The 15645-nt window shown below is 38.8% G+C and overlaps 1 protein-coding gene and 1 long non-coding RNA gene across 9 annotated transcripts in view; one reads left to right on the top strand and one right to left on the bottom strand.

Moving 5' to 3' along the window:
* LOC147025359 (mutS protein homolog 5-like) overlaps positions 1-15645 on the top strand; it is a 293181-nt gene that overhangs the window by 262540 nt on the left and 14996 nt on the right. For all 8 annotated transcript variants that reach the window (XM_085886261.1, XM_085886264.1, XM_085886263.1 and 5 more), the window contains 2 exons: positions 2919-2993; positions 4544-4687. In XM_085886261.1, the coding sequence (XP_085742387.1) occupies positions 2919-2993; positions 4544-4687 (219 nt within the window). The remainder of the gene's footprint in view (positions 1-2918; positions 2994-4543; positions 4688-15645) is intronic.
* On the bottom strand, positions 7410-11946 carry LOC147025360 (uncharacterized). Its single transcript, XR_015059469.1, has 3 exons — positions 11567-11946; positions 8648-8698; positions 7410-8499 (listed from the first exon to the last, which is right to left on the bottom strand). It is a non-coding gene; the product is annotated as an uncharacterized LOC147025360 (long non-coding RNA).

Below are 15645 nucleotides of genomic sequence, written 5' to 3'. Positions count from 1 at the left end.
TTACAATTTTAGCTGCAGCCATAATGTCAACTACGTCAATGTAGAAGTTTCCACCGCTTCTTTGCCTGGCTTGGCCGAAAAACTTTTCCAAGGCTTCATCTGCAAATATAGCAGGAAGAAGGTAGTCAAAGTCTTTCTCTGCCAGAAGCAATTTGGCAGCATCCACATTATTACGTGTGGACACAGTGAAGGCTTCAGCAGTTTGCTGAGTTAGCTTCAGCTTACGACCACCACCTCCTTGCCATGCGCAGGTAGATATAATTTGGTGAGCCTGCTCCAGCCTAGTGAAACTTGTACAGTCTGCTGTCCAAGGCTGTCTGGATTCGTCGCGCAGATGGATAGCTGAGAAACGGCCTTTCACGTTCATCATCTTGAACCACTCACTCATTATCTGGGTGAGGCTGATTGTGCCTTCGCTGATGCCCAGTGAATCCTTGAAGGTCTTTAAAGCAGCTCGTGTGCCTCAGTCATTCAACAGGGCTGGCTTATTACAAGCTGAAGAATTTCCTTGCTTGTGCATTCATAGATGTTTACCTGGTCAGTTATGGATCTAATCTCAGACCATTTTGAGAGCAGGCTGTTCTTCTGCAAAGGAAAAAGTCGTTTGGGCACCTCAATGCCATCTTTCTCAACTCTATTCAAGAATAGAAATCCAAAAGGTGAGTGAACTTGTTGGAAATGAAAGAACTGCTTGACAGTTTGTCCAGTAGCATCAGTCCTTGATAGGTAAAGGTTTTCCTGGTCTTTTATGATGTTAAAGCCAGGAAAATAGGAGCCGATTTTAGCACAGAAGTGCTATCTTGGATATTGTCTGCAGCCTCATCAGCTGCCTGCATCTTCTTAGCTCTTGATTCTGACGTAGAAGATGATGTTGGACGTGGGGCTGAGGTCACCTGCTTCAACGCTGATTTCGGTACTCCAGGAAATATTGATGGGGGTTCTTTGGGTCGTTTGCCACCCCTAACTGACACCCAATCACAATTGAAATGTGTCTCACAAATATATGTATATATATATATATATATATATATATATATATATATATATATATATATATATATATATATATATATATATATATATATATACACATCTCCTTTAAGCACCTCAAGCTTTCTTTCTCATTTGGCATTGCCAATATCCATCTCTCCCTCTCCTCAGGATCTTTTGAGAAGGATATGACCTTTACATAAGGCGTCCCATCATAGTTTCCTCTCCAACCAAAGCAGCTGCAACGACGTGGCATATTGTCACCAAAGCAGGAAACAACACAAAGATCTTGTGAGATCACCAGCTGGACAGTTTCTGAAAGAGAAACAAACAAAACATACATTAGTTAACGATGATAGAAATCAGCAAGTAGGTGCAGTAGGTGCACAATATCATGTTTTGTCATAGACTTTACAAAAGTTTTCCTCTATGAGTTAGACACAAAAACGGGCAAAAAATACCAAAAGTCAGTAATTTGACCTTGAAATATGACCTTTTGACCTTGAAGATGACCTCAGGTGGTGTTGAAAATGACACTATTGAACTCGCCGTCCTCAAAAGCTCCTATATGGATCCCGAGATTGTGTTTCTCGCCCTTCTAGAAGTCATTTTAGCCCCGGACTCAAGTTAATCCTTCAGACTCAAGTTACAAACCCCGAGATCATGACGTTCCAGTCCTTCTCTATAGGAGTCTATGAAAAAAAATATATATATATATATATATATATATATATATATATATATATATATATATATATATATATATATATATATATATATATATATATATGACAGCCTTTGAAAAAGTTCTTCAAATAAAATACTCACATTAGTTTGAGACGTGCCAACGGATATAAACAGTACACCATTGTTTTCCGCGGGGGGGGGGGGGGGGGTACATTCCTCAAAACCACTGCGTAAACCAAATCCACTTAAAATAAGACCAGGGGCCGATGGGAAAGGTTCCAAGGGGGTTATGTTCCAAGTCCAAACAAAACCCATTTCTCTGAATGTAAAGATATACTGTATTGTATAGCATTACCTGGTGTGAGGGGGATATTCCAAGTCATAATATAATACATCAGTTCTGGGGGATTTGAACCATCCATAATTCTAGGGGAATTATCCTGTATGTAATTCAGGGTGAAATTAATCCATCCATATTTTTGGAAGAATTATGGCGTCCTTGATTCTGGGGGAACTATCCTGTCCTTCGTTCTGGTGGAAATATCCCATCCGTAATTCCAGGAGAGTTAACCCGTCCATAATTTGAGGAGAATGAACCCGTACTTCATTCTGGGAGAATTAACATGTCCTTAATTATGGGAGAATTAATCTGTCCTTCATTATTGGGAAATTAACCCGTCCTTAGTTCTCGGGAAATTAACCCGTCCTTAGTTCTGGGGAAATTAACCCGTCCATAATTCTGGGGGAGTCAACCCGTCCATAATTATGGGGGAATTAACCCATCCATAAGGACAGGTTCTTCGCTAGATGCTTGTATTCCAAAATTTGTGAAAAAATGAGAGTAGCCATGTGGTTTTATTCATTGTTATATCCAAGGGCAGTTGTGTAATTCAAAACATACTTGTTACCAATGGCAAACCAATACTCTATTATCAATCAATGAATTGGTGTGTTAATAACTCTGCATATTTGCTTCCTGCCCCATTACTTTTGGGATATCATGAGGGACAGAGGTCATCATTTTATAAGAAAAGCAGGACAGGAATTTACCAACTTATTTAGACCAGCCTCCTCATGGAGGAACACAGCTGTTCGTTGAAGTTGCAATCCCCAGCCCATCGTCATGGTGGCAGCAAAAACCATGACATGATGAACCGTTTAATTTCCAAAGCACAAAAGGCTTTAATTTCTGTGGTTATAGTTCAACCAATCGCTGTGCTGACTACTTGACTTATTGACAGATTACAAGCTGTCTGACAGAGTCGACTGAGAATTCTCTGGTGCTCGTCGATGAATTTGGAAAGGGAACCAAAGAGGTGAGTCTTATGGGATACAGTCCTCAGAGGAGATCATTGTAAAGAGGAGAATGTTAGAGATTTTCAAAATTGTCATCAATTAGTTATGCATAGGCATGCTGCATTACATCTGAAGCCCAAAGTTGTGTTTTTTCAATCTGTACTGTGTTATTATCAGGGCTGACAGCATGGCCTCGAGGTACGCACACTCGCCTCTAAGCTGTCTAGCCTGGGTTCGTTAAAAGAAGAAAGCTGTGATCATCGCAGAAGTGCCAAAAGTTTCAAAAAATTTTAGGTCAGCAATAAATTGTCTGTGCAAATTGCAAGCGATTTGCCAAAATGGCTTTGGGATCTTGGCTATCATTCCTCTTAGGTTTGCCTTGGAATCGAGTGCATCTTCACTCTTGATTCAATTCAACCGATCAAATGTCACCCTCAGCTGATGCTGAGTAGGACATGTTCTACTCCCCGAGTGAATTGCCAGCGATTTACTAATCCACATTCCTCACGATATCAACAAAGGATTTCTGTACATTTGATTCCCTTTCTAGTCAAGAAGAGTCTGACTGCATAGTAAAGATTTCTCCTCAAACATTAAAAAAAAGCAAATTTGGTGCATTATAAAATTATATTTTAAGCACCAGAATTAAAATGCAGGAAATGAAGCCAGTGTGTTTGAAATTCACAACAAAATTGCCTGGGATTCACGCCATCATTTGTTCACGTCGAAGATAAATGTCGTGTGAATGTGTTCATTCCCTGAGATCCATACTACCTCAGTGTATGAGCGGCTTTACAGTATTTTATTAGAGTTGTAATTGTTTTGAGATTTCTTTTGTCATTATTAGTCTCCTACCGGTTTCACTGGAGGGGACTCTAGGTTTGCTCTCCATCTGTCTGTCTGTCCGTCCATCCGTCTCACCTGTGGTTTTTCAGACCTTTTTCTCCATAGCCTTTAACATATTCAACTGAAACTTGGTACATGGCTTTATTATGATAAGATACAGAAACTTTCGTGTTTCAGAGCGTTTCATTAACTTTTCACAGAGTTATGCCCTTTATACACTTAGAAAAATCACATATTACACATGGGTAAGTGTTCAGCTGTCCTGAGTTCACCCCTCTGTTTTACACCCATTGGCTGGACAGCTGGCCTGACTCTAACCCAATAAAATCATGCACTGCCATTGTATGAAGCAGCACAGATCGGCAAGCCTCAGGTGTTAGTGTTAGTGTTAGTCCATGGCCCAGTGCAATTGGAATGACACCAGGTATATAACCACAATATAACCTATTCTATATGCACATAATCTGTACGCATATTTTTGCTTCATGTCTGTACATGGGGGTATTTTTAATATAAAATAGGCAAAGCCTATAAACGAACAAAATGTGGTCGGTTAGAAATTCTTCTTCTTCATTTTGGTTCCGGTATTGGCTCGAGCGTGTCTGAAACGCAAACAAATTTTTTATCTCTGGAACATTCATTGGGACCGGTAGGGGACATGTATTGCAAAGCAATTCTCGCTCTTGTTAGTAATGTGTTTTTATTGTTGTTTTATCTCCGGTAGGAGCATGGCCTCGCTTTGCTAACATCCATCATGCGTTTCTGGTTGGAGCAAGGCACTCATTGTCCACATCTTATCTTGAGCACTCACTTCTACGACTTGGTCAAAGAAAACATGCTTCCCAATTCCAATATGCTGCACTACCAGGTAATGAGAATGTCTGGATAAACATGCTCCACTAGACTAGACACTTTCCTTTGAACTTATTTAAGCCTCCCCCTATTAGTGGGGTTTGAATGACAGGTAAATAATGAGTGTCTGACAGTCTCTGTGAAAAGCAATATTTGAGCATTTTCTACTTGTTAGAGGTCTGAAGATCAGATTTAGTTATGTGTGCCAATTCTCATCCCCCTGTACTGCTTCCCCACATGCTTGAAGGGGGGAGCATGTGGGTGACAAGCCTGCCTGACACATCTTTGCTCTTTATCATTGCAGAGTGTTGATCTTGGTGTCAGATCAAAGTCGATCTGGTCCACAACAATAATTGTAGAACACATTCACTTTGGGTACACTCATATATATCTCCCTATGAGAACCCCACCACTTCCCCCCAACCCACCCCGAGGGGGGGAGAGGGGGATGTTCTCATGTGATCCCCAGTCCGGCAACAGCTGTCAAGAAATTAGGTGTAACACTTGAATTAATATCTATTTTTCAAGAGAAATTAATTGGTGCACGTATGTATCAGTGACCTCAAACATGACCTTCACAATTGTCAGCATGACTTAGGGTGTATAATAGGAGAGGTTGGGTCCAACATTTTTTCATTTATATTTTTATAGCAGTCATGACAAAACCAATGCAGCGTCTGGAAATATTGGCTTCATTATGACTAGATTTACCTGCAGGGAGGGGAAGGAGCTTCACTCCTACTTCAGGAAGTAGCGTTCCCCCGGCTACCCGAATGCCTTGCAGGAGGGACAGCAGGATGTTTGTTTATTTATGATATCATAAAATTATTCTTTTAGTGTGTTTTGTTTTTTGTGAAGCGTGTATTTAATTACATTTCCTACAATTGTTATCAAATAATATTGTGATTATTACCTCTGCCACTGAAGTTGCAAGGAGGTTATGTTTTATGCAAGGAGGTTATGTCTGTCAGTTTGTTTGTTTGTGTGCAGGATATCTCAAAAAGTTATGGTGGATTCAGACGATATTTGGTGGAGAGATTGGGTGCATGATAAGGACGAAATGGTTAGATCCAGATACTATAAAAAGTTTTAGTGATTCTTCACCATTGAGAGATAGGGCCAAAAATGATTGGGCTTTCATAGAGGCTCACAGGGTGTCATATCGTTTATTGAAAAGAGCATTCTAAATTCACCTTTCCATATACCATATGCATACTTTTGTTCATCAAAATCGTGCAGTACCTCCTTCTGATTATAAATGGATCTGTTCACGTGACCTCTTTATAAGGCATCTATTTATTACACTTACATGGGGTAAGGAGTGGGGAGGAAGGAAATTGGAAATGCCAACAATGAGAAAAGAAACAGAAGAGAAGAGGATAGTGTTGTGTCCTTTTATTACATTGATGATGTAAGTGCTCTTTTGATTTTGGACACGAGAGGATGCTTGTAAAGTGGCAGAGAAAGCAGTGTGGAGAGAGGGAAATGGCAGAATGAATAAAGGCTGTTAACTCACTCCTGTGATCCAGTAAGTACATGACACAAGAGATAGGAATGGAGGTACCTCTTTATTGTATACGCGTAGGAAGGGAGTAATTTGAGGAAATTAAAATTGAGGAAAAGAATCGAATGTATTTTGGTAGGAGAAGGTAAGAAGGTGAGCGGAGTTTGGGAGAGAAGGGAAGTAAGATTGGGAAGATATACGAGTATGGGGATAAAAGGAAGAAGCAGCGAAAGGAGCGAGGGTAAAGGAAATTTTGCCATTTTGGCATCCAAAATAAATGTATGACTCCAAAAGTGAAGGACAACAGGGTATAGATGGGGAGCTAGCTTAGTTTCATTTACACTATTGAGAATGAAAGGTTTGATGGCCCTATTCTATTCAGAATGCTGGATGGAGAAATAAAATCCATTTCTTGTGTGTCGCATTCCTGGCATTTAGAGGGGGTGAACCTTCAAACCCCCAAATATTGACCTTCAATTACACTTCTGAGAACAAGGCTGAAACTCATTTTGTGGATTCTGTTCCAAGCAGTATTGAATAAAATGTAACTCAAGAAAAGAAATTCCCTGGCATTATTACTTATGAAGGCCCCTGGGTCAATAAGGGTCTCAATTACACTTTGGAGAATGAAACTGAAATTCACATAATCAGGTCACCTATCACCACTGATCACAAATTTATAACTCAAGAAAAAATATTTCCCGCCGTTTCTACTTAAGAAGGGTAAGAAGGGTCTCATTTACACTTCTGGGAATGGACCTGAAATTTGGTGAATTGATTGTATCCGCATCATGGATTGATGCCATATAACTCAAGAAATGATTTTCTCTGGCATTATTGCTCAAGAAGCTCCTTTGGTAAGGGCCAAAAAGGGTCTCAATTACACTTTGGAGAACAAAACTGAATTTCACACAATCAGATCCCCTATTACCACTGATCAGAAGTGTGTAACTCAAGGAAAGATATTCCCTGGCATTTTTACTTAAGAATGGTCCACTTAAGGCTCAAACGGGTTCTCAATTTTTTAAGATTGGACCAGAAATTTACACTGGAAAATCCGGTATTGTCACTTATCATAACCAAATAACAAAATTAATGTAAAACAACAGTTGATGTGAATTTTAAATAATGAAATTTATTACGTAATAAACACTAATTAGAGAGGCTACAATCTGAGAAGTGACAATGCCAATGTAATCATACACAAAGTGAGATGAAATCATCAATACTATGCTATACCTGTTTATCATTCATCTGGAGGATCAACATGTATCGAAAAATATACATGTATGCGAATTGAAAATGTCCATTTAGGCCCTATCTATCAAATTTCTATGTTTCTAGATATCGTTACTTTTCCCATACCAGGGATCATCAGCTCTTGAGAACGTCACTTTTATAACAAACGCACGAACAGTTTTACACTCTACATTGTTAATTTGAAAATGTTCATTTAGGCCCTATCTATCAAATTTCTATGTTTCGAAACATCGTTTTCCCATACTGGTCAGGGATAATCAGCTTTTGAGAACAACGTCACTTTTACAACAAACGCATGAACAGTTTTACACTAGTATAAAGTGAAACCTTAATCTACCAAAGCAATAACAACTGAACTCTGTGATGCAGTGTGAATTATCCACCAGCCCTATAAATTGACAGGTGAAATTACAGTTACAGATAAACCTACATAGTATAAGAAATAAATCAAATGCTTAAGCTACGGTAAGTAGGCCTAGATGTGTGAAATGAAAACATTTTCAGCAACTTACTGTTGTGTCCATGCCCACCAATACCAAAGTCTCACTCTTGTTGTGACAACCAAAATTATATTTTAATTGCAACCACAGGAGTACCATGCAGACCTGGCTTATTGCTCTACAGTATAATTCAGTCATCGTCATCATCGTCTACATCAGTCAGTGTCAGAGCTGTCATCGTCAACATCAGTGTCACTGTCACAATGGTAATTTATGTCCCCATCTTCTTCATCATCTTCATTCAACTCCGAATTTTCTGGGACAACACTTTCTGGCATCTGAGGACATGTAAACCACACAATACTGTAGGAGTTATCATGCAGTTCCCATCCATGTTGAGGTTCCTTTGGCAATAGGTTGTCACTGGCCGCATGCCACATCATTGCGACAAAGTTGCTTCTGTGGATTTTCTGTCTCACAACACTCTCGCGAGGTGGAATACTGCTTGTGTCGAATCCTTTCAGCTTGGAAAATGGTTGTTTTCCATTTTTGTTTTTGCGGGAATGACGTGGATAAGACATTTCAAAGGCTATGACACAGTGGACAGTGGAGCCGACGGGGGTGCTGGAAGGAAGGACAGCAAAAATTTACTAGGATAATTCGGGAAAGCATTTTTTAGTGATGCTTTTCATTTTACACAGGTAATTCATACAGAAAAGCATGGAAAAAGAAATCTGAAGTGCAGTCAATGAATGGTGAAGCTGATACATACCATCTTCTGGTGTAGCCATTTTTGCAACTGGGACCTCACTTTGATATTTCCCTGTAGAAAAGACAGGGGATGCTATAAATACATAGTGTAGGTGGTTGCTGAGTGGAAGTCTACTATGGAAAGTGGGGATACGAATTTACTTCAAAAAATATGTACATGTATAGTAGACCTAGGCCTATCATGATTTGAAAAAGTGATTCTTCCATCACCTTTGCCCGTATATTATTGGTCGGCCTACTATTGGGAAAAGGCAAAAATAAGGAGAGTATTGGAAAAAGGCTACATGATTACGGACATCTTATCAAAATTATCAAAATCACTGCGACGAGGGGGGGGGCATGGAATCAAAAACAAAGTGCCATCCCTGGCGAGACTTACTTTGAATACTAAATTGCGGCTATAGAAATTGCCAAGTTTCTGATCACGTACCTTTTCATTATCACTGCGGCTTCTCAGTGAGCTAACATGATACTTGGTCAATGTCAATGTGATTTCCCTCCTCACATTCCAATTTCCTTCAAATTGGAGGCATACTATCACTTTCACTAAGTTTGCCTTTCACTGAATCCACCGCTAGTAGTCAGCATCAACTGCACTGCTATGCTGCATGCCTGCATATCAAGACTGTGACATAGCCTGGTTTCAGTATGAAGTATAGCATAATATACAGTAAAAAGTGGGACACAGATAAGCTAGCTACCTGTCCTCTCATGTTGCGGGTTGCTATGTGGAAAGCCAGGAAATATTTTCTTCAGCTATTTCTGACCAGTCATGATATAGGCTCACTATTATGTGAATTTCACTTTCTCCTCATACGTGTACTTGTGACCCTTTTTGGCCCTCGTGATATGCCTACCAAGCATACCGAGGGGCCTTTACACTATAACAGCAGAGAGTTTATTTTCTTGAGATATAATGGTGTCAATCCATGATGCTAATACAATCAATTGAACAAATTTCTGGTCCAATCCCAAAATTAAAACCCCTTTTGAGCCTTAAGTAGACCATTCTTAAGTAAAAATGCCAGGGAATATCTTTTCTTAAGTTACACACTTCTGATCAGTGGTAATAGGGGATCTGATTGTGTGAAATTCAGTTTTGTTCTCCAAAGTGTAATTGAGACCCTTTTTGGCCCTTACCAAAGGAGCTTCTTGAGCAATAATGCCAGAGAAAATCATTTCTTGAGTTATATGGCATCAATCCATGATGCGGATACAATCAATTCACCAAATTTCAGGTCCATTCCCAGAAGTGTAAATAAGACCCTTTTGACCCTTCTTAAGTAGAAATGGCAGGAAATAATTTTTCTAGGATTATAAATGTGTGATCAGTGGTGATAGGTGATCTAATTATGTGAATTTCAGTTTCATTCTCCAAAGTGTAATTGAGACCCTTATTGACCCAGGGGCCTTCATAAGTAATAATGCCAGGGAATTTCTTTTTTGAGTTACATTTTATTCAATACTGCTCGGAACAGAATCCACAAAATGAGTTTCAGCTTTGTTCTCAGAAGTGTAATTGAAGGTCAATATTTTGGGGGTTTGAAGGTTCACCCCCTCTAAATGCCAGGAATGCGACACACAAGAAATGGATTTTATTTCTCCATCCAGCATTCTGAATTGAATAGGGCCATCAAACCTTTCACTCTCAATAGTGTAAATGAAACTCAATTGTGTAAATGAAAGCTAGCTCCCTAACTAGTAGCAGAATGTCTGAGTGAAGACAAAAGGGACGAGTATATTTAACATGATATGAAGGGAGCGAGGATAGAGACTTGTATGACATATATCGTTGAGGGGAGTGGAGGTCAGGGGGTTCCCTCATGAAAACGCCCATCAAAATAATTTACTGGATGCTGACATCATTAGCATCCAAATCGGGGAAAAATAGAGTTAAACAAGTCAGAAAAAAGTTTTTTTTTTAATGAAAAAATATGTAGGGATGAAATCTCCAAAAAAACAACCAAGGAAGGAAGGAAGAAATCACATCAAAATACAACACCACAATTATTTTATGGATTGCCATCATGACATCTTTTGACTTTTTCCATCTAGATACCACAACAAATAAATTACACAATTACGTCAACCCACACTACAAATCTACAACTACGGTACCTCTAACATAGACATCTTCATACAATTGTTACTATTGCCACCTAAAACAACAAGCTCAAATGAGCCAAGATCCTCGTCCTCTTAATGATGACGTCATAAAAACGAATATGACGTCATTGTGATGTATCAGGTTTGCGATAAATTATCTGTGCTAATGCCCGGCTTGATTCCCGTAAACAAAATTCAAACAGCTTGCCTAGTTTCGGAGATAATGGTATAGGCGATATCCATTAGCGGCGATATTATGATGTCAACTTTTTTTTCTCGGAAGAATTTCCAAAGTTGGAGATGGTTACTGCCTGCACGTGGGCTTTCTGCATATACATGGCAAGTTTCATGAAGATCCGATGAAAACTCTGGGTTGTGAAACAAAAAATGTCAAAAAATAGGAATGACGTCATAAAAGTTGATATGACGTCATAGTGATGTATCATATGTGCGGTAATTCATCTCTGCTAATGCCCTGTTCGATTCCCGCAAACAGAATTCAAAAAGCTTGCCTAGTTTCTGAGATAATTTTTTAGGCGATTTCCATTCGCGGAGATATTTTGACGTCATAACTTTTTTTTCTAGGAGGAATTTTCAAAATCGGAGATGATTACTGTCTGTGCAGGGTATTTTTACATATGTATGCCAAGTTTCAGGAAGTTTCGATGAAAACTGTAGGCTGTGAAACAAAAAAGTCCACAAGAAGAACATTAAGAACAACAACGTGAGTAAGACTTAGAGATCCGCCACGAGGATCTAAAAATGTCAAATGACGTGATGGCAATCCATAAAAGAATTGTGGTGTCATTCCTACCTGTCATTCCTTCCTTGTCATTCCACAAAGTCATCCAGCTGCTCTTGGCCAGTTTTTCAGCTTGTTGAATTGAATTCTCAACCTTGTCCATGTCATCCCTTGTGTCCAGTTTCAGTAAGTCATTGCTTTCTTTGACAAATGGATTTCCTATATCATCTACAACCTGAACCAGCACTTTAACCCATTGAGCATTTGATACTAAAGCCCTGTTTTTTGTTTTTTTTTACTCAGAGATTTGCTTCTTGTAACACTCATTTTTGTCTGTCGTCAACAGACTTCAAACTCGGCAGTTACCTTTGCCATTTCGCATCCGGCAACCATCCAGTGATGTAGAGCATCTGGTTTCTGTCAGACCATTCACCCCACCTTCACCCTTAACAGCATCCTTGTTTTGCTCATGCGCCTGGTCAATAGTCATGGCTGAGAATAACCTTTTCCTCTTGTGTACAGCAAACCTTCCATCAGCATACTCTGCAGCAACACTGGGATGCGTCTCCTTCCGACTCATCATATCTCGCAGATTAATTGAGACTCGTCTTGTGTCGTTGGTATGATCTAAGCTGAAATACCATGAGACAAGCTTTGTCTAGCTGTCGACATAAAAGTGAACGTTTGCCTCTTGAAAATATTTGACAAGTGTCAATATGAGGATTGCCTGGTCAAGAGAAATCGTCCAAAATTGGAATTAGTGAAATTTCGTAATTCTGTGGACACAGGTCATCAGACTGCAGCACGTCACCCTTTGTGTGTACTGATTCCATATACAAACAAGAAAAAGAGCAATCAAAGATTGCAGACCCTCATCAGGCTTATTTTGTGTGGTGAATTTTGTGTGGTGTTTGTGTACAGGTGTGTTACGTAATTAATGAGAGACATAATTACAACTGCCACTTTATAACTGCTGGCAGTGATGACCGGGTACCAAGACGTCCCGCTTTGATTGGATACCTGACCCATGACGTTTTTTATTATCATTCAATTGAATTTAGAATGGGATTAAGATAAATTCAATTAAAATCAAATGGAAGACCAAATTGGTACAGTCCTGCATTTGAGTAATCAGAAGGAACCCAAACAAGCAAAAATCAAACATGAAATCATTAGGAGGAACCTGTATCGGATTCGCATTTCAGCTGCTACTCATCTACCCTCAAACCCATCCAAGCACAGTCAAGTGAGTCTGACTCAAAAATTAATATTAAAATAAAAAACTCAAAAAGAAACCATATCAAAAAAATTAAACAATTATGGCTGCCAGATCATGCGTCCGATCAAGTCGAAATTTAAAACACATATTCCCCAACATGACTACATCATAATTGTGAAGTTTCACTTCGATTGATTAATTGGTTCCAGAGAAAACATTATTTAATATTTTTCTTCAATCCAATAGGGATGCCAAACCATGTGACCAATCATTTATGCCTTAACAAACTTGTACACCCATGGCTTGGGGAACATTTGTGTGAAGATTCCCTTCAATCTGTCCAGCCGTTCTGGAGAAGAAGATTTTTTAAAGGTTTTAGGGTAAATCCAATATGGCTGTCAAACCATGTGACCTATGAATCATATGTGTGAACCTTTTGTTCCTCATGGATAGACGGTCATACTTGTAAAGTTTCACCTCAATCTGTTCAGCCACTTCAGAGAAGAAGATTCCTGAAGGTTTAAAAAAAAAAAGGCTGCCGAATCACGTGACCGATGATGTCATCAATTTTTTTTCTGTGGAACATTTTATGCCTAGATGACCCTCAAAATTTTCAAACTGATCAGATGTAGCGTTCTAAATATGCAATTATGACATCATAACGAAGGCACCTATGATGTCCTAAAAACACCACACTTATTCCCCATGAGTACTTGCTATGTGCCAAGTTTCAATTTGACTAAATCAATGTTGTTCAACTAATTTTCCTCTCTTCTTTTCTTTAAGTGGCAGGTACATATAACACCTCAAGACATTCCTTGTTGAACTTCCCATTTATGAGCTCTTTGAACCAGTACAAGAATAAAAGATCTCATTTTTGTCAATCGTGGTATTTTTACCACGGGCTTCTGGTTGTCCGTGTATATTATAGACTAATGTTGTCTGTCTGTCCCACCCTGAAACATGGAAATGCTCCTCAGAGATTAAAAAAAAAACATTCAGTAAAAGTTGCTTCAAATGAATCCAAACCTATGAGAAAATTATAATTTTACAATGAGACAAAAATTTTTTTTAATCCAGGTGGTGTATAGACAACAGACCGCTGCCTTGATATAAATGTATAACCTCCCATTTTGAGTTCTTTCAACCAGCGTAAGAATAAAAGCCTACCATTTTTTCCTTTTTTTTTGTGGTGTTTTTACTCATCGTCTACCTTCTGCTCGTCTACCTTAATTGTCTACTTCCCAACCATTAACAAGGACAAATGTGTCCAAGAGCCGCGTCATAAAGGTTTTGTCTTCACCAGAAGAAGAAGAAGAAGAAGAAGAAGAAGAAGAAGAAGAAGAAGAAGAAGAAGAAGAAGAAGAAAAAGAAGAAGAAGAAGAAGAACGTGGAGCTCTCTTAGAGCCAGTGTTCGCAACGCGACGCCACTAATAAAAATACAAAAAATAGATAAATATATAAATAACAACTTCCGATATTTCATCACGTGCCTTGATGGAGCCAATAGCGAGACCCGTCATGGAGGCTCTCGTTCATGATGAGAAAATCGTGTATTTACGAAATTACAACACATTAAATGAAATAATCTTTAAATAGTAATGTGAACTTTTCAAAACTTTAAAGCAAATGTCTGAATATATTTAAAAGTTGATGATAGATGCTCTCAAAAGGCACCCTCAATGTGAGGTTGTGTACAGGTGTTGAGTATTTAAGGAGATCCGGATTCTGTATATAAAAGAGCCGCGTCCTAAAGGTTTTGTATTCAACAGAAGAAGAACAAGAACAACGTGGAGCTCTCTTAGAGCCGCGTTCGCTACGCGCGACGTGACTAAAAAGAATATAGTTATCATTTACTTTCCCCACAGTCACCAAAGCCTCAAACAGTTGGGTTTATGGTGCCTTACTGATTCTTAATTTTTCCCAATGAAAGTTTCCATAAAATTGTGCTGTTCTGATCAAAGCAATCTTTAGGTCTCTGTACGTCAAGGCATCATCAAATGAACTTGTTTATTTTCTTCTGTTTTTTAACAATAACCTATGGCTCATGGAAGACTTTCTACATTAAGAAATCACCATAAGTGTACCTTTCCATGAATTGCAAGGATATTAATCGGCATAGATACACATGCAAATGCAAATGTTTACCATCTTCAGACATTGATTAACTACAACATATACCTTTAATTATAATTCAACCACGGTCGAGCAACCATCTTGAAAACAAATAATTGTTTGTACGAGTACCAACAATTATTTTTTATTAATTATTCAAATTTGGTCTCATAGATTTGAATTTGAATACCAACAATTTTTTATCTTTTGTTTTTTAACCTCCTCTCTTCTGGTCTGTCTTCCTCTGCGCTCTCAGCCCTGTGACCCTCCCAGTAACTCCACAATGCACTCATATGTTCTTCAAGTAATTCCCTCCTGGATGAACTCCCAAAATACAGGCTGAATGCCTCCTCAACTCTTCTGTTCCACACTTATCCTGTCTATTGAACCACCTTTATAGGCTGTTTTTATCCCAGTCTACCTTCCAGTTCCATGTCACATCATCCACCATCTTTACCTTACCCATCTACAATATATATGTATATATATATAAATATATATATATATATATATATATATATATATATATACATACATATATATTGTTGTGGTTGACGAAATTTACAAACCACCATTCAGGTCCCTTAGGTGAGATATCTCCATAAGTATATGTGTAGTTAGGCCCAAACCCGTTGTTTAGAGGGAATAAATGTCATTCATAAGGGCTGCGACTCTTCAGGATAGCCGTTTTTCTTTTCCTATCTTTATTTTAGACCAGCCGCCATTACTACCAGCACCAACCACGTCTCAACAGTCATCACACAACAACCACCAACCACAAACGCCGCTTCACAACAACCGCCACGACCTTTACCGT

Source organism: Eptatretus burgeri, chromosome 6, assembly GCF_056783735.1.
Source record: "Eptatretus burgeri isolate ZD-2024b chromosome 6, Ebu_testis_v1, whole genome shotgun sequence".
Taxonomy (NCBI): Eukaryota; Metazoa; Chordata; class Myxini; order Myxiniformes; family Myxinidae; genus Eptatretus; species Eptatretus burgeri.
This window is presented reverse-complemented; position numbering and strand designations above follow the sequence as displayed.